Raw genomic sequence first — 25147 nt, forward strand, 5'->3', positions numbered from 1 at the left:
CCACGGGTGATCATAACTTTGAAAATTTTTGTGACTGTCATAAGTTGTGACTGTAGGGAAGAATAGGGTTATAAGTTTTCTCTTCACCACCGAAAGCATTTAACGAAGAACAATGATATGCAAAGTATCTTTCACGTGCTGATCATCATAGTGTGGACCTGGCTAAAGAAAGCGATTGGGGGAAAATAACAATTGTTTCCGGTCACATACCTATTGTGCGAAAAACTTTATTGAATATTTACATTATTCTGAAAAGTTATTTAAATTCGATTTTATAAATATTCTTTAAATAATTTAGAGAGAAATAAAATTACCTACATTATTGTAATTTGCATTCTTTTGTTCTATAATAAATCAAAAATCTATAATTTTTTGGGAACAAAACAATGAACGATAAACTGCATCTATTTCTGGCTTTTCCGCTAACAAAGTCATAAAGACAGAAAACAATTTAGAAGAATTATTTGGTCCTCACCCATAAAGGCCCCAGCCCATAGAATCCGTTGCGTCCGTTCCGTCGAAGTTTTTAACTGACAGCTCGATAAAATACACACGTTCTTATGGGAAGCGACCCATAAGCGACGGATTGGACGGAGACTGACGGTTTCGACGGAAGAAGTTGCCCAACTTTCTACTTTTTCATCCGTCGTATGGTTTGACATTGGTTGTCAACAATAGATCTGTTCAATTTTCTGTTTTAGAGTGCACACCGGGGAATTTCAGAACTAAATGAACTGCGCTCGTTTCTTCTCCGACTTTATGAGTTGTGAACTTTCAGTATTCATTAGTGAATTAATTGTAATAAAAGTAACATTTAATGATATATCTAATAAATTATATCAATTAAATACTAAAATTCTGTTGTAGAGTTCAATTTTACTATGCCAAAGTCATATCTACAAATGATAATCTGTTATTAAAAATTGTTTTTAACTGAAGGGCAAGTACCTACATGAAATCTAGTCGCGCATTTTATCTTATTAAAAAAAAGAACAACAATAATAGTTAAAAATTTCTTGCATCAGAACTTCCTTAGTGCACATTCAGCGATAAAATATCGAACACACCTCGGAATTTGAAGTGAGCTGTCAAAAAGCAATCCGTCGTACGACGTATTCTATGGGTCACCCCTTTCTGTCCCAAACTTCAACTTCAACGGATGGATTGACAGAACGGACGCAACGGATTCTATGGGCTGGGGCCTTAAAGACTACGACAGATGTTTTCATACATCGAAACGGGGGAGAGCGCACAAAAAAAATGTTTAGCGCGTGCCATTCTGGTTGATCCGTTCGGAAACAAATAAATAAAAAAACATGATCATCGCATCCTCTTTCTTGCTGTCTGTGCAAGGTTTTTTTAATTTAAATTTTTTGTTTTGTTTGGTTTTTAAAACAAAAAAATCGCATCACGTCACATTTAAGTCGTGTGTCGTGTCGACAGTAATATTGTGAAATTCGCTGAATGGACCCAGCCATTACACACATTCGGCGAAAAAAAAACGCACCCGCCTACTTAATGACCGACATATTTTAGCACTGAGAAAATGTTAAAAGTTTTCTTTGTTTTCGAATTAAATAAATTCAAAAAGTTTTTTCGATTTTGAAAGAACATCGTAAAAGAAGAGACCCGAAATGATTCAGTTGACAAACACAAATTACCGCATTTATTTTAGAAAATTATTTCCGGGTGACAACACTCTGTTTAATTGTGACACATAATCACTCATCGGAAAATTTCCATTCTTTTTATGTCTGCGAACCATCTTTCATCTTTAGCAACGATAATATAAAATCTTCAATTTTCAAATCGGAAATATTCCAACATACAAGTGGGTGTGAGCCGAGCAGTGGTTTTCACCTGATTCTAAATAAAGTTTCATAAAATTTATCGGTGAAAATAAACGTCACGAGGTGCGCGAAATCGTAACTCGACAATTGACGATCACCTGTTGTTCGTCTCAAGATCATAGGTATACGAAAACAATAAACGGCCGGTGATCCTTTGTGGTCGGCAAATAAATTGTCTAAAGAGGAAGTTGGTCTGTGATGTGATGATGGTGCTTTGTTCGCCGCCGTTTAAATTAACAACGAAAATGACCTTGTTCTGTCAAATACGGTGAATAAAAATTAATCTTAGGTCAGGTGGTAGTTTTGTTTAAAATTTTTTAAACAAAAAAGGCAATTCATTTTGGTTTTTGAGTGAATTTATTTATTTTATTTAAATAAGAGAATAATTGAAAGAATAATTTTAACATTTTTTTCGTAAGTTAATAATTTGGTATAATGCAAGATAAAAGACAATAAATCAATTAATGCATTCCAGCAGATACAATTTATTGTTTTATTGTTTTAGTAAGAAATTTAATTGTTCATAAAAGAGCTAGGATAGGTTTTTTCGACCCAAATATAGTCTTTCGTTAAGTTTAAGGCAGAACTATCTAAAACAGTCTGAAGCATTTTGTTAAAACCGAATGAAAAGTAGCTTCTATAAGTCTAGTCAAAAAAACTTTATTCGTACAAATTATATTGAAAATAATTGAGGCACTTGGATGACGGCACGGTGCGGCGTTTAGTGACATTTTTTGATGTTCGTATTCTTGCCAAAATTATCCCAGTGGCTAAAAAAAAAAAATAACCCAACTGCTTGTTCTTAATTTTCGACCGGTAAGTAGGTATCTTACCCTACCTGTCAAATTTCTACTAACCTTGATAGGTTTATATCCCGATTCTCCCCCATAGTCACAACTTGTGAGAGTCATCAATTCTTCGTTAAGTTATTGTTGTGAGTTGTGATCTGCTCCATAAGAGATCACAACTTTGAGAATTTTTGTGATGTGCACAAGTCGTGACTATGGGGAAGAATAGAAGTGTTAATTTGCTCAGATCACTGCAATCTGATGGTTTATGTGTTCATCACAGATCACAGTTGTCAAACTGCAATGATCAAAGTCCTTGGTGATATACGGATTCAATATGACCTGAAAAATGACTGTTCTTTGTTTGCTACATTTGTCAAAGGCGTTTGATAGAGTTAATAAATCGAGTCAAGGTTAATCAATTGATTTCTGGATTTAGAAATTTGAGTGTGAGAGCTCCACAAACCACAAGGCACTATTTTGAAACCGATTTTATTTTGTGTATAGGTATTTATTAACTTTTTACCGAATGTTAGGATGCACTTGACGTACAAATCTATTCGTCTCACTCAGTTGGTTTGCAAGAGAATCTTATAGTTGGAATAAATGAAGGTCTTCTTGAAATTTTCAAATGGTCCCAAAAACAATAGACTCAGACTCACCCTTTATCTCTAAGGCCGTGTGTGAACTGCGTTAAAAGCTTGGGTTTAATATTTGTACCACGATTCAAATATGACCTTTGGTTTGAAATGGGATCAAATTAAGCCATTTGGTGTGTGAATTGCCTTAAAGGCTTTGCCACACTGGAGGGTATGCGGTAGCGATACGGGTAGCGGTAACGATATTTGTATTAAAAAAATTCCACATCTGAACGTTGATGTGTCAGTTTGGAATTTTTTTCATACAAGTACCCGTACCGCTATTGCATGTACCCTTCGGTGTGGCCAAGCCTTTAAAAAGGATTTTATTAACAAACTTTTCTGCGAAGATTTAAAAAATTTCCCTCATTATTTTAGAAATTTCCCTCAACAAAGAATGTTTTTTCTCTTTCCAGGTACTCGTAAAATAAATTCTTGTAGGTACATAACCAAACTAAAAAAACAAAGTACCTAACTAAAGTCTGAAAAATACAAAAACTCTGTTTTTGAAAAATTTTATTTCTCATACAAACTTGACGTTTCTCATAAATGATAAAGAAGTTTGCCTCAATTTTTTTTTTTATTTTATAACGGGCCAAAAGAAAAGTATGACTTCAATAATGTAAAGTTCTTGTATTTGATTTGTTTTTTATATAGAAAAGTTTTTCGTATTCACTCATAAATAAACGTCAGTTTTGTCAAAGTGAAAATTTTGACTTCTTTAAAGTAAAAGATCGAATTATGAACATCTTCGGACTGTTTGGTAACTCTTAATGAGGGGTTGATGTAATTAATTAAGTGATTGGAAAGATAAGCGTAAATCGAATCGTATTGATAGTGGGTTGGGTTCGATATCCCGCTTTTTATATTCCCGTTTTTTAAAATCCCGCTTTTAAAATCCCGTTTTTCATTATCCCGCTTTTTATAATCCTGCTTTTTGAAATCCTGATTTTTATAATCCCGTTTTTTAGTATCCCGATTTTTCAACCAAAATTAGTTGTTTTATTTTAAAAAATCGCACGATTTTTTAAAATAAAACAATTTTTTTTGCTTGCAAAATCGGGATACTGAAACAAATTAAAAAGTGAGACATTGTTTTAAACGCATTTAATTAAAACCTTTAACAAAAAATATAATATATAAAAAAATAAGAAAAAGTAAGGAATGTGATACTAAAAAGAAATCAATTAACAAACTAATATTTACTTTCAGAAGAACAATCAAATCGTGATAATCCCATAGATTAATAATAACATGAAATGATCACAACACCTTAAATTAAGTACACACTACATAATCAAAAGAAATTTCATTTAAATATATTTCAACTTATATTTGGATGCATTTCAACAATTTTGATATCTAAATAAATGAAATTTCTTTTACTTGTGAACTCAATTTAAGGCTTTAATCATTTTATGTTTTTATAAAAGAAATACCGTATTAATAATGTGTTGAAGGTACATATTGTGTGGGCTTTACAACGTAAAAAATCAGTTTTACTAATTTTTTGTCTATTTCTCATGATTTTTTTATTTGTGAATTAAGCATGTACTTTGTAAAAAAATCGGGATTTTCGGGATTTGACGGGATTTTAAAATGCGGGATTTCAGAAAACGGGATTTAAAAAAGCGGTATTTTAGTAAACGGGATTTTGAAACTTTTTTTTCGGGATTTTCGAAAAACGGGATTTTAAAAAGCGGGATTCCGATACGCTCCCATTGATAGTTCTATGCTGTAGGAAGTATTTGGAGCCATATTACTCACAGAGGCCATAATAACCTTTGCTCCCTCTTGCTCCCGAGTAAACCTTGAATCACGAATGCGAAACTGGCTTTCAGAAGTAGATTTCAGCTAGTATTTTTTCAGGAATATTAAACGCTAAAAATAAAAGTGAGATAACACATGCCACATTCATAGGAATTCAACACTTATTGTGAAATTCTATGTTGATTTTCTTAACTTTCGATAATGGAAAGCATCTTCAATGAAACATTGAAACATGAATTGAAAATAATTTTAAAATAGCTTTTAAAAAATAAAAACAATCGAATTGAAAAAGTCCAATAATACGAGCGCAAAGAGAAGACCTACTCCATTTACAAAGTGAATTCTGTCCGAATTCACAAATTCCTGGCATATTGATCTCTTTTATCCCAAAGTGACAGTGATTTTACCCCAAATGCAAAAAAAATATACAATCCGAAATTGAAAATTGCAATTTCGAAAAAAAAAAAAATACAACTTGGAGCAATAAATCTGTCGAAAGTACGACTATATTCAAATGCAAAATAGAAAAATAAATACAAATTTTCAAAAAACGACAGAAAAATCGTTGCAAGGCGACGACGACGACGACGACATTTCAGTCAAACTCTGTGTGGCAGCAAGCGAAGCAGCCTCTGGCATCAGTATTCAGCATCTCCTGGAGGTAATGAACTCCTCGCTGTGATGAAAAGTCTATAAAAAGATAGAAATCTTGGTATCTGCTGGCAAGATGCAGAGCGCGCAGAGACTATAACAAAATAAAAAAGAAGAAGTACATTTTCACTGTTTTAATTCCAACAACAAAACAAAACAACAAGAAAGCAGGCAAATAAAATTATTTTTGGCTTCGGTTCATTGCTGTCGGCTGCCGTGCATTCTTCAGCAAAGACGACACGACACAAACCGACTAACTCTTAACTAGAGATTTTGAGATTCGAAAATGCCTACGTAGCGAGCGGTAGCAGCGGCAAGGTTTGATTTTAGGATAAATGAAGCATCAGAAAAACGCACAGTGATCGGAATCATGCGATCGGGACTATAGCGCGATAGCCTTAAACTCCCTCCTACTGGCGACTTGTTCGCTCGGTTAGAGCACTGTGCTGGTGGTTGCAAACAACCATGTACGCGCTCCCGGGTGGTGGTTGAATTGACATTGGGATTGGGATTACTAAAATGATGATGATGGTTTGCTTTTATTTACATTTTCGATTTATTTTTAGAAAACTAATAAAATGTTAGAGAAGATCGAGTTGGATAGCCAATATTACAGGAATGGAAAAATATAACCATGCAAGTATATCTAGATGAAGATTGTGAAACAAAGGAAATCAGAACCAAGAAATTCTAGTTAACTAAATTATTGAGCAATATCTTAAATATTTAAATTCAAAATTTAATTCGAGAAAATTAATGTTAATATCTATCTGAAGCTTCAGGAGTCATCGATATAGGTATGTTATGTGTATACTTCCAAAACAATGAAAAAGAAAATTTTAAAATTGGTGCAGTCAGAACTTTTGAAAATGACGGGAGTTACTTGAAAATGATGAGCGTCACTTTTTAAAAGAGACGGGCGTCACTTTTGGAAAGTGATTTGTGTCAATTTTAAAGTGAGTTTCCAAAAGTGTCGGGCGTCATTTTTCAAAAATGATACGCGTCATTTTTGAAAAGTGACACGCGTTACTTTTTGAAAGTGACTGCGTCACTTTTGGAAAGTGAAGTGCGTCACTTTTAAAGTAACTTTCCAAAAGTGACGCGCGTCATTTTTGAAAAGTGACACGCATCTCTTTTCAAAAGTGACCCAAGTCACTTTTCAAAAGTGATCCACGCGCGAACAAAAATGACATGATAAACCGTTAAGAAAATGTCCTATTAAGGCAAACAAAAGAGTACTTTTGTATTTATAACAATAAATAAAATCTTGTGAAATTATTTTGTAGCGTTTAATTTGACGACCTTTTCTTCCAAATGTCGTAGTTCGACAATCTCTTCTCCTGTTATTCTTTTTTTTAATGAAAAAAAAAGGACAAAAATAATTTAAGTTCACCCAAATTTATTTTTAGTACACCGAAATCGAAAGCTTAATTGTTTCACAATTCAGGTTTTAAGTGGCTTTATATAAATTTTGTGTTTTACGAACGAATCTACTCGGCAAAAATGTGTCGTAAAACCCGAGTTTTAGTGGAGGTTTTAGATTTTTTTTTTCAAAACCGCGTTTTAGCTCAGTGTTAAAGGGCTAATAAGTCAATATGATACTTTTTTTTATATCATTTTCAAGACACGTAGTATTATAGATAATCTACTTTTTTCCCATAGGTCCGAAGCACCAGTAATATTTAAAAGATTTAATTGCAACACATATTTTTTCTGGGGGCTTTAAGCTAAATACGCTGCTGAAGCAAAACGAAATTTTCTATACAAAAATAGCATAACGAAATCTTGAACGAAAAAATTTTTTACTCTTAAGCCTAGTACGCAGCGGAAGCGAAACGAAAAATTTTCAAGTCTCCAAAGTCGACAACGAAAATGTTAAAGCCTAGTACATACTTGGTGAAGCAAGTCGTGAAGTGAAGCCATACATTTTTTTTTGTCAAGTCATGGTACGCTGCTGATGCGAAACGAAAAATTTTTAAGTCTCCAAAGTCGACAACGAAAATACCAACGAAAAAATATCATAGAGTATTCTGTCAGAGTCAAAATAAAAAAATTCAAAATTAATTGAAAATCAAGAAAAATCAACAGAAAATAATTTTTAAAGCAAGAAATAAATGAATTAAAAGTGAAAAAACCGTAGTCTGCTCTTGAAGTCAAGAAAAATTCACAGGGCAGTGAAAAGTAAGTGACAAATGAGTGAAAACACTCCAATTTTTCGCTAGAACTGCGTATGCGTACTGTACTATAAGTAAAACGAAATTTTTCGTTCATGATTTCGTTAACGAAATTTTGTATGGACAATTTCGTTTCGCTTCAGCTGCGTACTAGGCTTAGCTGTAAAGTAAAAAAATAGAACAAAATGATTTACGACAAACGAAATAAGAGCAACCCAAAATTATGAAGACTGCATACCTACCTTAATTTCGTAAAAAAAATGGCCTGTAGTAAAACTATGCTATATCCAACCGACCGACGATTTGTGCGTTTACCCTACATTCGTACTTCCTTACCGACAAAAAAATATCCACACCCTGAAACGCACTCCTACTTCTGACATCTGTCACAAATTTTTCCAAACTGTCACTAACATCAAATCGATGCCGCTGTGAAAGTGAATCTGCGATGCAGAAAATCAAAATTTCTATTTCATAATAAATTACAAATTTAACAACAAAACAAATGAAAATTTAATAAATATTTATCCACCAGCAAATAATTTCCATATTATATTAACTAGAAATTGAATTAGTTTCGTGAAAAAACAAAAAAAAAAATCCAAATAAACAAAAAAAGAAAAATAGAAATGGCACCACAACCACTTGAGGGCATGCAAGGCCCAATGTCTGGATTTTTGCCACCCGGACAAGAAGGTGGTGGCTCCTGTCGCAATACAATATCATTGGCTGTTTTAATAGACTTTATTATTCAAAGGACATATCATGATTTAACTGTTTTAGCTGAATTGTAAGTTTGCAAAGGGAAATTAAAGATTTTTTGGTTAAAATTGTTGTTTTGTTTTCTGTTCCCAATAGGCTTCCCCGAAAAACAGACATGGAAAGAAAAATTGAAATTTACAATTTCTCCGCAAGAACCAGACAATTATTCATCAGACTAATTGCTTTAGTCAAATGGGCTAATTCAGTTTCTAAAGTTGACAAATCTGCTGTAAGTTTTTTTTTTTTGTTCGTAAAAAATCTAACTTTATTAATTTTAAACGCAAGACAACTAATTATCTTAGCTGTATAAGATTCCAAGATTACATTATTTGTTATATTCATTCAATATGCAACTTATTTGAAAGACATTTTTAGTCTGTTTACTCTTAGGATACGTACATTATCAAATCAAAAATTACCAAGTGTTTTAAATGCTTTTGACATAGGGTCCATTGTTTATTAGAACCTTAGACAGGGGGGGAGGGTGGCATTGAAAGGCAACGCCCTACCTTAAAATAACCCTACCTTGGAAAATACCCTATATTAAAAAATGTCCTACCATCAGAAAGGGCTTATCTTCAAAAATGCCCTACCTTCAAGAATACTCTTCATATAAAAATGCCGTACCTTCAATAATTCCCTGCTTTAAAAATGCCCCACCTTAAAACATTCCCTAGTTATTAAAATGTCTAACTTTCAAAAATGCTCTAGCTTTTAAAATGTCCTAACTTCAAAAAGGCTGCATTTTCCAGCACAGCGTTATTATTTTTCAAAAACGAAAAAAGTACTTAAATATTTTGACTTCGGATTCGAGTTCAGCGGACCCAGGAAATAGGGCCGCAATAAAAAAAATGAAATAAGGCCCCAAAAAATACACACAAAACAACAAGAACGAAATTTCTCAAATTTTGGGGTGTTGTTTCATTTTTGGAGCCTTATTTCTTTTTTGTTTTTGAGGCATAATTTGATTATGAAATAAGGCCACAATGAAATAAGACCAAAAGGCTCCGCGAAATTAGGCCCCAGGAAATAAGGCCGCAATAGAAAAAATGAAATAAGGCCCCAAAAAAATACACACAAAACAACAACAACAACGAAATTTCTCAAATTTTGGGGTGTTATTTCATTTTTTGGATCCTTCTTTCATTTTGTTTTTGGGTCATAATTTCATTACGAAATAAGGCCCCCATGAAATTAGACCCCAAGACTTATTTTGGGGCTTACTTTCATTTTATTTTAAAAACAATTTGGGACTTTATTTCATAATTTACATAAAAATGCTATACTAAATTATCTTTCAAAAAAATTGTTGTAAAATTCCGCTTATCAAGGACCCAGAATTGACAAAGTAAGTAACAGAATAGCTGAAAAAATCGCGCGATATTTTCGGCTATTTTGTTATTTAATAATGCTTTTCAATGTTAAGTTCGTGCTGCAAACTATTGCCTTTCCATGTTAAGACTGTGTAGTAAACCATCAGGGAGTAACAGAATATCTACAAGAAATCGCGCGATTTCTTGCAGCTATTCTGTTACTCCCTGATGGTTTGCTTTCTAATGCTTTTCAATGTAAACATCGTGCTGCACTGCAGACAAATGCCTTTCAATGTAAAAAACCATCAGGGATCATTAAAACAGCATTAATAAGTAACAGAATAACCGAAAAAAAAAACACTAACAGTTTGAAACATCCTTGAGGAACAATTTTAAAAGTTCTGTCCATAAAGATGGTTCTGTTGGTTTGGGGTCATATTTCATTACCAAAAATAAATTGATTATGAAAAAGATAAATTGGGGTCTTATTTCATTTTTCTAAAAAAGTTCAAAACAAGTTGGGGCTTTATTTCATTTATTTTTGGGGCATTTTTTCATTTCGATGGGGCCTTGTTTCACTGGGGCATATTTTCATTATAAAAAAATACCCCAATTTGGGGCCTTATTTCATTTTTCCTTTTGGGCCTTATTTCCTGGGGCCTAATTTCGCGGAGCCGACCAAAACACTAATTTTGATTGGCCTTAAGATTTATATGAAAATGCTAAACTGAATTGTCTTTCAAAACAGTTTTGTGAAATTCCGCTTATGAAGGCCCCAGAATTGTCAAAGTACCGCTTATTGTGGACTCGGTTATGGTTTGCAGCAAGATTTTTACATTGAAAATCATAAGTAAGTAACAATAGCCGACAAAACAGCGCAATTTATCAAAAGAAAAATTGGAGATTTATTTCAGTTTTCCAAAAAAAGTCAAAATAAGCTATTGCCTAATTTCATTTATTTTTGAGACATTTTTTTCATTTTGTTATGGGCTTTATTTCATTGGGGCAGAATTTCATTACGAAAAAATACCCCAATTTGGGGCTTTATTTCATTTTTTCTTTTGGGGCCTTATTTCCTGGGGCCTAATTTTGCGGAGCCGAGTTCAGCAAACAAAAAAAACTTTTAGAAAAGTTTAGTATACAAAACACGTATAAATTTGTTTTAATGTATTTTACTATAGTTTTCTTTACATGGTTAAGGGGGGAAATCCCTCCAGACGACACCTTTTTCACTATTTTTTTATGAAAAACTGAAAGCACTTATTGAAATTTGGAAAAGACAAGATATTACTGACATTATCAAGAATTGAAAAAAATTTTTTGGAAATGAAAAAATAACAAAATGGCGGCTCTGGAGCCTTTCAAATTTTTTTCCGTTAGATGATATTAGTACGCATTGCATGAACCTAAATTTATTTTTTTTAAATGAAAAATAAAAATTAGAAATCAAAAAAACGAAAAAAAAACATGTTTTTTTACAAAGAAGTAGTTAAAAAAAATATTTACTGTACAAATTTTATTCAACTTTTAGGTTTATGTTGTGGCCAATAATTTAAGGAGTAATTTGCTTCAAATTTCAAGTCGATAACTTCATTAGTTTTTAAGTTACATTGCACGGCGCAAACTAGAGGCGTCAACTTTGAAAGGCTCCAGAGCCGCCATTTTGTTATTTTTTCATTTCAAACAATTTTTTTTCAATTCTTGATAATGTCAGTAATATCTTGTCTTTTTCCAAATTTCAATAAGTGCTTTCAGTTTTTCATAAAAAAATAGTGAAAAAGGTGTCGTCTGGAGGGATTTCCCCCCCTTAATAAGGCTAACCAAATGCTTGGTATCTTGAAGAGAAACATAAGAGAATTCACAGATCCTTATTCACTCAAGTCACTTTTTAACTTTCTATAGAAACTCTTGTAATAGAATTGAAAAAATTCAGCGAAAATTAACAAGATATTTAATTTAGAAATTAAATTGGTAAATAGAAATGCCGACTTACAATACAAGATGCTTATTATTTTAATATAAAAACTCTAGAAAGTCGTGGTACTAACTTTTCTGTTATGTTTGTCAGGGATATTTTAACCTATCACAAAAATGTCCCCACTTGTTAAATTAAATTTATCTTCCTGTTCCTCAAAGAAATGTTCGGGAATCAAATCTGTTATATGAATATTTTCATAAAATAAATTATTGCCTAAACAATCCAATTTCACGTTGCATCAGGAAAACTAATGCTGTATGCTTAAGAATTGATATTTTTAGAAGCTGTACAAGTGATACCTTCAAACTATATGTATGTTTTAAATAAAATCAATATGTAATTTAATAATTTTGTTAATTATTTTTATGAAGTTTATTTTTTTACATAAAAAATTCTTGTTATTTATTTTTATAATTAAATATTACTATTGTTGTTTTAGTCTAAAACGAGTATATATCTCTGTTTGATGATAAATAAATAAATTAATTTAAATAAATCTTCATCACATTCCAGCACATAATGAGCATCTTAGACAAACAAAATATGTTGTTTGTTGAAACAGCCGATATGTTGGCTAGAATGTCGAGAGAAACTCTTGTTCGAGCTCGCCTTCCAAATTTTCATATTCCAGCTGCTGTTGAGATTCTTACAACGGGAACGTATAATCGTTTGCCTGCATGCATTCGAGAGAGAATCGTTCCACCAGATCCGATTACACCAATTGAAAAGAAACAAACGCTATTGCGTTTGAATCAAGTCATTCAACATCGTTTGGTTACTGGGAAACTTTTGCCACAAATGAGAGACTTTAAAGTGAGTTTTAGGATTTGGAGGATAATGATAGATAATGATTAATGGGAATTTAATTTAATTTACAGATTAAACATGGACGTGTTACGTTTGAAGTTAAACATGAATTTAATGTTTCATTGACTGTTATGGGAGATGGTCCAACTGTACCATGGAGATTGTTGGATATTGATATTCTTGTTGAAGATAAGGAAACTGGAGGTAAATTTTAGCAAAAGTATAAACTTTTAAATTTAAACAAGATGCAAATTGTATTTGAAACACTGTGATGGTCGATGTGTTCTTAATTTGGTACATTTTACATTTCACACTCGGCATTAGGCTGCAGAATTTAGTGTATTTTTAAATTTAAGTCTGATTCTATTCAAAAGTTTTACATAAGATTTTTCATTTTTATTTTTCAATAACTGCTTCTAAATTGTATTTTAAAAAACACCTCCGTATCAACTTTTGGCATCTTTGGCATTCTACTCTGTCCATCATTTTAATGAAAATAAATTTTCATCTGAGAAAAATGTTACCTTTCAAGTGACTCATCAACTGGAACACTTGGCAAACTTGTGTGAATGTAATTCTCATTCTCCAAGTTGTACTATTGTACTCTCCACTCACTTTGATACCACGGGCTTAACGAAACCGTTGTTGTACTTGATCATCTCTGAGATTTAGTTTATTGATAAACCATAAAGCGGCTATTTTATTCTGATGTTGTCCGACTCGCTAAGAATGAGAATTTTTACCTAATAAAGTAAACAAAAGGCTATAGACATAGAGGCAATAAACAAGAGATGTTCAAACATTAAATCATGCCAAACGACTATGCAGAGCTGGACTAAGCACTAAGCTGAATCCAAAAAGTTAAAAACATATGTTTACTCTATAGATGCATTATAGCTCCGTAATAGACGTCCTAAGAAAGCACTATCTTCTAGGCAGACACGCTATAAAACCCGCTCTTTCCAGTAGACGTATATTATATCCGGAGAACTACTTTTTAGAAGATCTAACTAACACACAAATTTCCAATCTTCACCGCCTTATAAAAAGATTCAACTGGTTGAATTAGTGAGGGAATCTTATCGTATCACAACGGACCAATACTGCCGTGCTAAGCAAAAAAGGCGTATATCCCTTTTTGAAGTTTTGAGATAAGGCATTCCACTGACGAGGAAAAAAGTTGAGAATTGTATATATGCTCAAATTCAAAAGTGAATTTAAGCAACTTAGAGTAGGAAACTTATATTTTTAAACAATAAAAATATAATCCTTAAGCTTCCCAAATGCGTATCTAATATTTTTTTTTTAGAGTCAGAAATATATGCATTTTTACTTGCGATATAGGTACTATAGGGCAAGTTTAGGATTCGTAAAAAAAATCGAACTCGAGATAACAATTTTACATGACATTACGATGATGGAGAATGCCAAAAAAGTGGGTCCGGCAATTCTGTCTGTCTGTCTGTCTGTCTGTCTGTCTGTCTGTCTGTCCGTCTGTCTCTATCTGGAGCTGCAGCCTAAACGAGTGAAGTGATTTTCTTCAAACTTGGTAGTTAGCAGTTTTTGGTGATTCCCTAGAGGGGAAATTGAAATTTTTTTTTTATGACCAAAACTAACGGTACCTGCCATATAACGGAAATAGAAAAGTTAATTTTTTAGAAAAACGGCTCTAACGATTTTGATTAAAATTTTTGTGTGTAATACTACACATAAGGGCCAACTTTTTAAATAAAAAAAATATTTTTTGTACCGTTATTAACGGTACCTGTCATAGAACGGTTTTTTTCGTTTCTGAATATCTCGTACAAAATTAACCCGATTTAAATGAAAATTTTTATACAAAAGTGTGTAAGTAAAGATAATATTAAAATTTTAGAAAATTTTCAAAAAACGCATTTTTGGTTTTTTAAAAAATATTTCAAATTTTTTTTTTGAAAAATCAATTTTTTGAAAACGGATCAATGAAAAATTTTGAAATTTAGTTTTTATGTGTAAATTAATTATTTCTTCAAAATGGCATACCAACTTTTTTTTTGAAAAATGTTAAAAAAATTTTATATATAAAAAATTATTTTTTTAAAAAACGGCTCCTACAATTTTCAAAATTTTTTTTCTAAAAATACCTTTTTATACGAGAAATAAAATGGCATATTTGTTTTTTTTTTTAAGATATTTTAAAACGGAGTTTTATTAATTATAAAAACAGATTTAATTTTTTTATACTACTTATGAAATTTCTTCAAAATATCGAATTTTAAATTTCTTGAATAAAAAGCTTTAACATTATAGTTACTTTAAGCATAAGAGCAAGTACGTGCGACCCCAGTCGTGCAATTTATTTTATTGAGGAATACAGCGGAGTGATATCGTTGTGCTCATCTTCATTGTATATTTTGAGCCATTTGGTTAAGTTTTATAGTTAGGAAATTCAATTATTTAATTTAACCGAGAGTTATCCTTTCACTGGGTTAAATGGGTTTTTAGTATCGTGAAATATGTAGACTTTAGATAAATGAGTCTTTATTTTTGAAAGAGCTATGAGTCAAATTTTCCATGCAAAAAAATGTACTCTCAAAGCGATTGCGAATTTGATACAAAAGTGTCGATGTTGACTTGCAGCTATCACCTATCAGCTTTTAATACCAACAAAACGTCATCAAAGAAATTTTTAATTTTACTTTTTTCATTCGCGCTTGCCTGTCATCAATTTATAGGGTTGGTGACGATTTTCCCAAGACATAATCCCCAAACTTAAATTCCCAAACCTAAAATCCCCAAACTGAAATCTCCAGCAGCGAAATCTCCAAAGAGAGAATCACCATGGCGAAAATCTCCATGCCAAAATCTTAAAAAAAAAAATATATATGGTCAAGTAATGAATCATACGATCAAATCGCGCGATTTGAAAGCATGATGCACTACTTTATTTGAAAATTATTAGTATTTTCCTCTTGGAGATATTAGCAAATTAGATTATTTTGTTAGGAGATTTTGTACCATGGTTATTTTTTTGGTTAACTTTTGTGTCCCCACTAAGTATTTTGGCTGGAATTATTTTTTTTTTTCGTGAGGACTTACCTGATTTTTAAACTTCGTATAGTATTGGTATGTTATTTTATTTGGAAAACATTTACCAAAAAAAAAAAAAAACGGTTCTGGGTCTAGAAAATAAGAGATCGAATTCACAAATTCTAGATAGCTCGCTTAAAAGATTTTTTTTTTTTTTCAAATTAATTGAATTCCTGATAACAAAAAAAAAAAAAAAAATGACGACTTTTGAACACAACAAAAAAATTGAACTAAAACCGCAATCATGGTTCAAATAAATGCAGTCGATTTTCGAAAACTCTTTATTGATGATAAAGAGTTTTTGAATCGAGAATCTTGATCGAATTAAAGCCAAAATCAATGAAATGAGAAACATTTTATTAGTTCCACAAGGCGCATGACTTTTCAATCAGTATCAATGTATACGGGACCAAAAATCGAATGAAGGATTTTTCTCTCGAAGCAATGCAAAGAGTTTTCATCCGCCTCCTTCAAAATCCATGCCTCTGCAGTATATAGCATTTTACTAGGACGATGAGAGTGTTGTGTAGGGACACTTTAGTTGCTCGAGAGAGGGCTTTGTTGGTCAATTGACTTCTCAAATCAAAGCAGTAGTTTCAGCTCTGCGCTGGTGTTATTGTCTGTATTAATAGCGGTGCCTAGGGAATTTACTACCTCGAAGTTATGGCTGCTCAAGGTAAAAACTTTAAAAATTGAGCAACATAAACCAAAAAGATGTATTTTTTTGGGCCTATTGAAATGGGTACAGGGTACTAAACATTCATTTAATTTTTATTTTCGTTTTAGATGGAAAAGCTCTTGTTCACTCGTTGCAAGTTAATTACATTCACCGTTTGATCCAAGCTCGTCTCGTCGAAAACCCAAATGCTCTAAGTGAAGTCTACAATTGCTTGCATTATTTCTGTCAATCGTTGCAACTAGAAGTCCTCTACACCCAAACACTTCGTTTAAGTTATGAACGTTTAGAAGATAACATTTATGTTGAGGAATATGTCCCTGGAGTCAAAGTCACTGTATCTTACTGGCGTGAATTGACTCGAATGGATCCAAAATCTGAACTTGGTTATCGTCTAACAGTTCAAAGTGATCCAAATGAAATTGGTCGCCCATTGGCTGTGGTGCATGTTCCATCGTTAGGTGCTAAAGAATCATCAGAAGTTGCCGATCGTGCTGTTAGAACGGAACATTTATCAATGGAACGTCTGATTGTGCACACAGTTTATATTCGTTCTGTGTCTCGTTTGAGTGATTTGAAACTTGAATTTCAATCATTTTTAAAAGATGTTGATTGTAAGTTTTAGATGGTTGGAAGAAAAGTTCAGTTTTTAATGATCTTTTTGAATTTCTAGTCAATTTACAAGGAACCCCGGCAATTTTGACAGTTCCAGTCCTTAATCCATGTCTCAGAGCTGAACAGGTGCATATCACCATCGATACACACACCGGAATGTTGAAATGCCATGTTCCCAAACACTTGGACTGTCCGATTATGAATGAACTCCAGACAACTCTCAATGGTGATCACAGTAAGCTGCAAAATCTTATATCGGAATTGAGGTAAGTTTTAATGAGACAGAAAGAAGAGACGAGGAAATAACCTTTTATATTTTAGATTCTGGATAACCCATCGTCGCTGTGAAAAGACATTGCAGCATCTACCCGCCACAGCAACAGAAACTCTTCCATTTTTGGTCGTTCCAGATAATCCACTCCTTCTCGCAGGGCGCCATAAAATCTTTGTCAAACTGAATCGACATCCAAATGTTATTTTGGTGAGTTTAATCGAAGGTTTAAATAGAAGACCCTTTCAAAACCCTTTATCTTCTAGGTTGTCCAACTGAAAGAGAAACCTTCAGCACCAAGTGAAATGGAATACACCTTCCATTTGGGCTTTGTTAGCCACAACGTTGTTGATTCTGATGATCCAAATAATCAACCACCACCGGATATTCCCAAAATGTATACAAAACTCTTGCGTTTAATTGAATTTGATACATTTGTTGCAACACATGGTCCTGGCACGCATGTTGACGGTAAGGAGCAAGTATATACCAATCAAGTGGGATGTCATCCCTTATCTCCTTCCATATGCAAGCAGACAAATCCCTTTGTGTCCCAATTGAATAAATTTTAGTTAATTTAAGATTTTTCCCTTTCAGATGTTCCACCACATAAACGTAAATCATCACTTGAACTGGTGGGTCCACCATCGAAGCAACAAAAAACCATCTTCCCAGCTTATTTCATCCCAGAATTGGCACATGTTGTTGCAATGTGTGATGAGAAGATACCATTCCTCAATTTGGCACAAGAATTTGCCAAACATAATATTCCACATAGTGGTTTGCAAGTTGAATCAAATGCTACTTCATTGGTTTTGAAGTTATTGACGCTGCCAATGCCGGTTGCTGCAGCTGATCCAAATCAAAAGGTACAATTTGAGATGTCTTTTAATACAACTTCATTTTCCCTCCCCTTCCTCATAATTAAGATTCACCCCACAATCAATAAGTTTTTAAGTTTAGTTTTAAGTTTTATTTTTAGTTTTAAAACCCCACAATCATATAATAAGAAGAACATCATATCTTCTACCATACTACAGATAACCATTCTTCCTACAACCTTTGGTCCACTTTGTCCGCCATTTGATAAACTCTCTTCTAGATTCTCAAATCCAATCTCCTCTGTTAACTATATGAACGGTCGGTATACCATGGCACGGCTACGCGATAGTTAATTTTTAAAAAACGTTCGTTTGTACATTCCTTCCTTCTCTACGACATTTTAGCGCTCACTGAAATAAATAAAATTCCCTCTTTTCTTGATCAAAAACTTTTTTCATCTGAATTCCTAGTTTTTAAAGCCGACAGCGCAATCTATAAAAGCACTCTCGTGTCGCGGTGTTCTTCTAGCAATCCACATTTTTATGGTATTCTCATTAAGGTTGATCTGTGCAACAATATCTATTTCAAAATGAAATATATGTATTGTATTAGTCTTTTGTTGTTATATTCGCTCTGTCTAACCTATTCAATCCTATCAACTGATTGTTGATTCTCTCTATGAGAAACCAGCTTCTGAAATTGATTTCATTATTGTCGGTGACTTTAATTTACGAAATATACGTTGGGTGCCAACAGATGATGAGAAATCTTTTTGTTCCTTTTAATGATCTTTCAGATAAAGAATATCTTGTCATCGACCGATTTTCTGGTTCTTTTAAAATGAGTTATATCGCCAATTCATTAGATAGACATCACCTTCTTTCTTCCATCAATTTCACCCCGCTTTTTGCTTTATTTTTTCTTTTGAAATCTACACTTTTACTGGCGATTCAGACGACTGCCTTGAATTTAATTTTCGTAAAGCTGATTTTTAATCTTCTGAACGACTTTATTGAAAAGATCGATTTTAATTCCTTTTTAAATAATAATACCCCAATCGATATTGATCTAACATGCTTTTACACTACTCTGCCCACAATCTCATAAGGGCCCTTACTACAAAAGTTTCGATTTTGATTTTTTTTTTGCATATTTAGAGTTAGGGCATTGTCTCTGATTTATTCTCATTTATTTTTTTTAGCCTAGGTCGTCATAAAGAAGAAGTATGAAAAATGTAGTTAGGGCCTCTACGATAATTTGTTTTTGACTGTATATTCCGCTGTGTCCCTTAAAAGTTGTGCGCCATCTCCCCTGTGGTATAATGAATTTGAAATCTCGTCGTTATAAAATAAACAAATCTTGAAAATTCTTTTTTAATACAAGAACCATCTCAAATTTAACATTCTATCAACAAATAAATACAAGTATTGATACAATTTCGCATAAAAATATTAACCTTTAACTCAAAGCTTTCGTTTTTCATTTATGCTAATGATATGAAGATAATCAAGACCATTATCACTTTTTCCGTGTTTTCCATTTTCTCAAAATTGACTTAAATTTATTTCTTGTATGGTGCACCAAAAACTAAATATAAGTAAAGGCGAAACCATGCATTTCTCTCGTAAGCGCCTATCCAATCTCCTTAGATTTACTATTTCCGTTATCTAACCATTCTGATTGTCTCCTCTGTGATAAAGGCATCATTTGTGAATTGTGATAAGGAGCTAAATTTGCCATGCCCACATTGATATAATGTCATAAATTTGGCCAATTCTTCCCTTGGTTTTATAAAACGTTGGGCCAAGGAATTTTCTAATCCTTATGTTACCAAAGCGGTTAAAGCTTATCGACTTTCATACACTTGCTTAACGTCGCGATATCGCGGACATGATTTTTGCCACGAACTGCTCACCGGCAAAATTGATTATCCAGCTTTGCTAGAAATGTTCCAATTGAACACTTACCAACGTCACCTAGGATCTGTTTCCCTTTTCTATCTTCCTCTTCACCGCACCAACTATGGCCAATTTGAAACCATCTCCAGAATGTAACGTCTATCTTATAATAATCTATTTCTCATGATTTTATAACCATGTATTTTTTAAGTTAGAATAAGTTTAGAATGTTTAAGCCTCATAATAATAATAATCTTTTTGTGAATCATTTCAGTCGACAACAACTCTGCCGATTATCGAGAAACACGTCTGGAATGATCTACTAAAGCGTCTGCTCTCAGTCTCCATCCGTTCCCAGATGAACAAGAATAATCAAAGTCGTGCATGGGTTGTGGAATTTGTCTTCTACAGTACTCCCCTCCAGAGTACCCATCAAAAAGAACAAGGAAATCGACGAACTGTCTATCTGACCTATGAACAAACTCACAATGATCTCGGCAAGACAGTGGAGGAGCTCCTAAAAGATTGGTCAAAAATTGTCTATCTCTACACGCTGGTTTATAATTTCTCAGAACATTTCAAATCAGGTTTGTTTCTTTTTCCAAAATCCAAGGAATGAAAATAAAAAAAAAATAAAACCTCATTTTTTTTCTAGAAAAATACAACCTTCACACCATGGTGAGTGTCAAGTCATACAGTTATGTGAATCTCCTGATGGGTTATGGACCAAACAAAGAAGTCACATGCAATGTGTATTGGTCAGCTCAATTGAAAGGTTTTCGCTTAGTTTTCGTCGGTGGATTGTCAGCCATCAATGCTCACTCCATGATGAGGGAACAATTGCAATCACATCTTAATCGTCATCAGGATCTAACCCACATCGTGCATATTCTTCATGAAACCTATCAACCATTGAGTTCGATATCGAAGTTGCCTATTATTCCACAATTGGGTATTCCAGTAAGATTTCAGGTTTAAGCCCTAAAACATTCATTCTAAAAAATATATTTTCTCTTACAGCGCCCTCAAGTGCCAGTTCTATCGTTCTGTATTCTTCCACAATCCCCAACTCTATTGCGTCTAGCATATTCAGCCATGTACTGTTTAGAAATCCGTTTCAGAGCTGGTGGATTGGTGTCCATTCGAGACGGCGCTTATAGTCGTTTCGATCGGAGTAACGTAATCGATGAATTCACTCCCACACAAGGTCTCAAGGGGTTCCTATCGAAATATGTCGATGAAAATGCAGTCTACCGAAGGCGTTCCCAAAGCGAAGATGATAATCCTCCATCACCGGTGCCCATGGAAGACACACACAACACACAAGGAACTGGAGGTTCGTCGCCATTCTTGAGCGGCAACAACATCCGAGGACCCCAAAGTCCTCGTGATGGTGGATTGCGATTTGCCCCACCAATAACTCCACCAACAAGTTCAAATCCTCACACTCCGGCTAGTCCACACCCAATTGGAGGCCAGCAGAATCATCCAAACTTTAGTATGACATCGCCACCAGCTCCTCATATGCCTCATCCATCACCAAGTGGTTTGATGCCTTCATCGCCTCTAAATCCACAACCCAGTCCAATGGCACATTCGCCGGGACCGAATATGTACATGCAGCCGCATACAGATGGAAGTCCATTTACTGCAATGTCACCGGCCACATCCAACTGGCCTGGATCACCGAGCATGCCAAGACCATCGCCCAGACCTGGTCAGAGTCCAGAGCACAAATCACAGACAACAGTGTCGACAACACATTTGTCCAGAGTACTGCCAAATCGATCATGGGCTGGAGCTGTTCCAACTCTTCTCACCCATGAAGCTATGGAAACTCTATGTCGACCATGTCCACATCCGAATAAGGAAATCGGTGGGCCAGAAGTGTGTCCTTTGGAGAGATTCTTGGGTTGTGTGTATATGCGCAGGCAGCTACAACGCAACATCCAAGCCGAAGAATCACTCACGGCCTTGAATTCCAATGAACCAGGTGTAGTTCTGTTCAAAGTTGACGGTCTACAGTGTCAAGTGGTTTTGAATCAGATCCACATGCAGTCATTGCATTTGAAGGTATCGCAAATACCTGTCCAGCCATTGCCAGATGGAAAACCTACGTTCCAATGGAATCCGGATGATTTGCAAGTGGTCGAGCAGTTCTTTGAGACGCGGATAGCCGTTCCACCATATCGACCAAATGCTTTGCATGGTTTTTGTCGTGCTTTAAATTGTCCCATCCAAGTGCTGAAGGATTTCATTCAGATAATGAGATTGGAAATGATGCCGGAATTAGCTCAGGGTAGTCTCAAGTGGACAGTGCAATTGTGTATGAGAGTTCCACCATCTGCTCCTCCAATAGTTCCAATTGGAAGTCCTGGTGTTTTGATTTGTCGACTTAAGATACTTTTCTTCGTAAGTTGTTTTTTCCATCCAAATGCTGTCTTAAATTTCATTTGATTTATTTCATTTCAGCTCCAAGTAACAAGAATTCCATACCCTGGAATGGATCGTAGCAATAGCCCATCGTTAGTTTTGCCCATGATCTATGATTTGAATTCGAATATAACACAGTTGGCTGAACGGAGAGAACAAGCTCCATCACAAGCAGCTAATGCAGCTGGTAATCTTCTGAGACGATTTGCCGATTATGGCCCACAACCTGGAGAATGTTCACTCTTCCCAGCTGTAAGAGATTTACTAACAAATTTGACTTTACCAAGTGATGTGCCTCCACCTGGTGCACAAATGCCTGGAGCTCAGTCAATTGTCCCATCGCCAGTTGGCTCAAGTCCTGGACCAATGATGCATTCACCAATGGCACAAATGGGACAAGTTGGACCACCACCTCAAGGCTATCCAATGGCTCCGAATCAAGGACCCAACTGATAATTACTGTATAATATAAATTAACCTAAAAGGCTGGCTAAAGTGGTTTCTATTGTAATGCAAGTATGTAAAATGGACGTGACTGAGAGGTTTGACCAAAAAACAGAAACAAAGGAAAAATGTAAAGCTCTCATTTATATTTTAATTATTTTTTTTTTTTCTAGATATAAAAATATTTTATTATTATGTATTATACTATAATGTATTGTGTAATTAATCATGAAAATATTAAAAAATTGAGTTTATTTAAACTTTTATTTACTCCTAAAAAGGATTTTTCTTTTATTTTCGAATGTTGTATGGTTTTCTTCAACTTTTCTCTAGAGAATCTCAAAAATACTTTTAGAATAACCCATCATGAGTCGGAGATATTTGGTTATTAATTGGAATAAAGTTTGGTGAATAGCTCTGTTCGTGTGGTATCTCAAGCACAAATTTTGCCTTTTCTTTAATAGGTTTGTAAAACTGATTCATGCTAAAAGAAAACCTGTGCAAAATGTTTTTTGAGTTATTTTTTTTTTTTTTGACAAAAAGCTATTAACCGTTATAAAAATTTCTAAGATAAATTGCATAGGAGTTTCTAAGCTAACGGAGTTATCGTTTTTAGATTTTAAGCAGTATTTTACTCACAGACGAGTAGAGCTATTCACAGTAAGTTATTCCAATAATCCAACATCCCCCACTTATGATGCCGATGCACATTGGTTTTGATGTTCTGAACATTAAAATGGGTGAAAAAAAAAAAAAAATTTGAGTGGGTAGTGCATTCCAAATTCTCGTAGTACAACTTAAGAAAGAATTTCTATAGTTGACGGTAAGCTCGAAATTGGGCTCAAGTGTAAACTGATGGAATATTCCTTAAAGTACGAATATTAGGGTTGAATTGTTTCAGGGGAGTAATGCAGACAACATTATCAATTGAAATTTTTTTAAAAATATTATGGAAAAAGTAAAGGAATAATACATTATAGCGGTGCCCAAGAAATGAGATTGTAATTTTAATGGACCTATAATTTTTAAAGCCCTATTTTGAATTTTGTCTAAATAGGTCAACTTTCACAACTTGATTTCCCAACTCTGCCAACAGAATTAACTGTAAAAGTGTAAAAAAAAGCAATGTTAAAAGGTAAGTCGTTAAATCGTTAAAAAATCGATTTAGAAGCATTATAATCGAGCTTTAGACGAATGTATGTTTAAAAATTGTAGATAGATCAGAAGGGATGACAAATTTCTTACATCTTCGGAGGTGTTCATTCCACAGAAGGTGGTGTTTGTAATCTGTAATGGACACAACCAAAATCGAAAGCTGTTGAGATCAACTCATGGATAGTGGCAAAGTGGAACGGTTTCGTTTTAAAGATACTAAGAGCGTTGTTTTTTTTAGAATCTTAAAAATCTATACGATTTCCTTTTCCCAACTGGGTAATGCATACGAGACAGATGCGTACTTTGAGCTGCCGGGCGCTCTGGGACAAAACAATTTTTTTTCTCTTAATCAAGTGAGACATATTCTCTATTCATAACTGAAACCCAAAAGTTTCTCTGAGGTCTGGAGGCTGATTTATTTGCAACCAAATAAATTTTTTCTTACATATCTCCAAATCAAAGTCTCGAAATAAGTTTTGTTTTGCAGATACGATTTCACAGTGATCGGGGTCGAATTACGGCACACGATTACGATCATACGTTAACGTTTTGACTATTTAATTATTAGAAAACGATTATGGACATATTTATACCATTATTTAATGACTTGGTAGTTTTTAGTCAAATACTAAAGACTTCTAAAGACATTCCAAAGAATTAAAAAAAAACTGAAACATAGCTACTTTTTTCCCGGAAGACCCAGTTTTTTTTGTTTGCATTAAAATTTTTTATATCTCAAAAATATTATGTTCAAATTGTTGGTCTATTGGAGCCAAATTGACCAAGTTATGAGTATTTTAATATTTTGCTTACGATCGTTTTAGTCCAGAGTTCAAAACTTTAAATCGTTCTCCCCACAACTAATGTTTTCAAACCCGGTTCACCTCATAACTATTGCACCGATACTTTTAAAATTTGGAATACTATTTCTTTCCATATTTTTAAAGGTATCCCTGGAGAAATTTTCTCGAAAACATAATATTTATTAAAATCTATAAGTAAGGGTCGCTTTTGAAGAGTTTTTTTTTTCAAG

General features: G+C 33.7%; 1 protein-coding gene across 2 annotated transcripts; it reads left to right on the top strand.

Moving 5' to 3' along the window:
- The first annotated feature begins 8271 nt into the window (after nucleotides 1–8271).
- On the top strand, nucleotides 8272–23233 carry LOC129909863 (mediator of RNA polymerase II transcription subunit 14). Of its 2 annotated transcripts, none has more exons than XM_055986980.1 (13): nucleotides 8272–8661; nucleotides 8730–8862; nucleotides 12438–12737; nucleotides 12803–12935; nucleotides 16587–17090; nucleotides 17150–17357; nucleotides 17413–17572; nucleotides 17629–17890; nucleotides 17960–18231; nucleotides 20357–20669; nucleotides 20738–21042; nucleotides 21103–22494; nucleotides 22555–23233. In XM_055986980.1, the coding sequence occupies exons 1-13, from the start codon at nucleotides 8501–8503 to the stop codon at nucleotides 22966–22968; spliced, it is 4557 nt and encodes a 1518-aa protein (XP_055842955.1). In that variant the 5' UTR covers nucleotides 8272–8500; the 3' UTR covers nucleotides 22969–23233. The 2 variants fall into 2 exon arrangements, with proteins under 2 accessions (XP_055842955.1, XP_055842956.1); XM_055986981.1 differs by having other exon boundaries at nucleotides 8447–8661; nucleotides 17629–17833.
- Nucleotides 23234–25147: the final 1914 nt, after the last annotated feature.

Source organism: Episyrphus balteatus, chromosome 2, assembly GCF_945859705.1.
Source record: "Episyrphus balteatus chromosome 2, idEpiBalt1.1, whole genome shotgun sequence".
Classification (NCBI taxonomy): Eukaryota; Metazoa; Arthropoda; class Insecta; order Diptera; family Syrphidae; genus Episyrphus; species Episyrphus balteatus.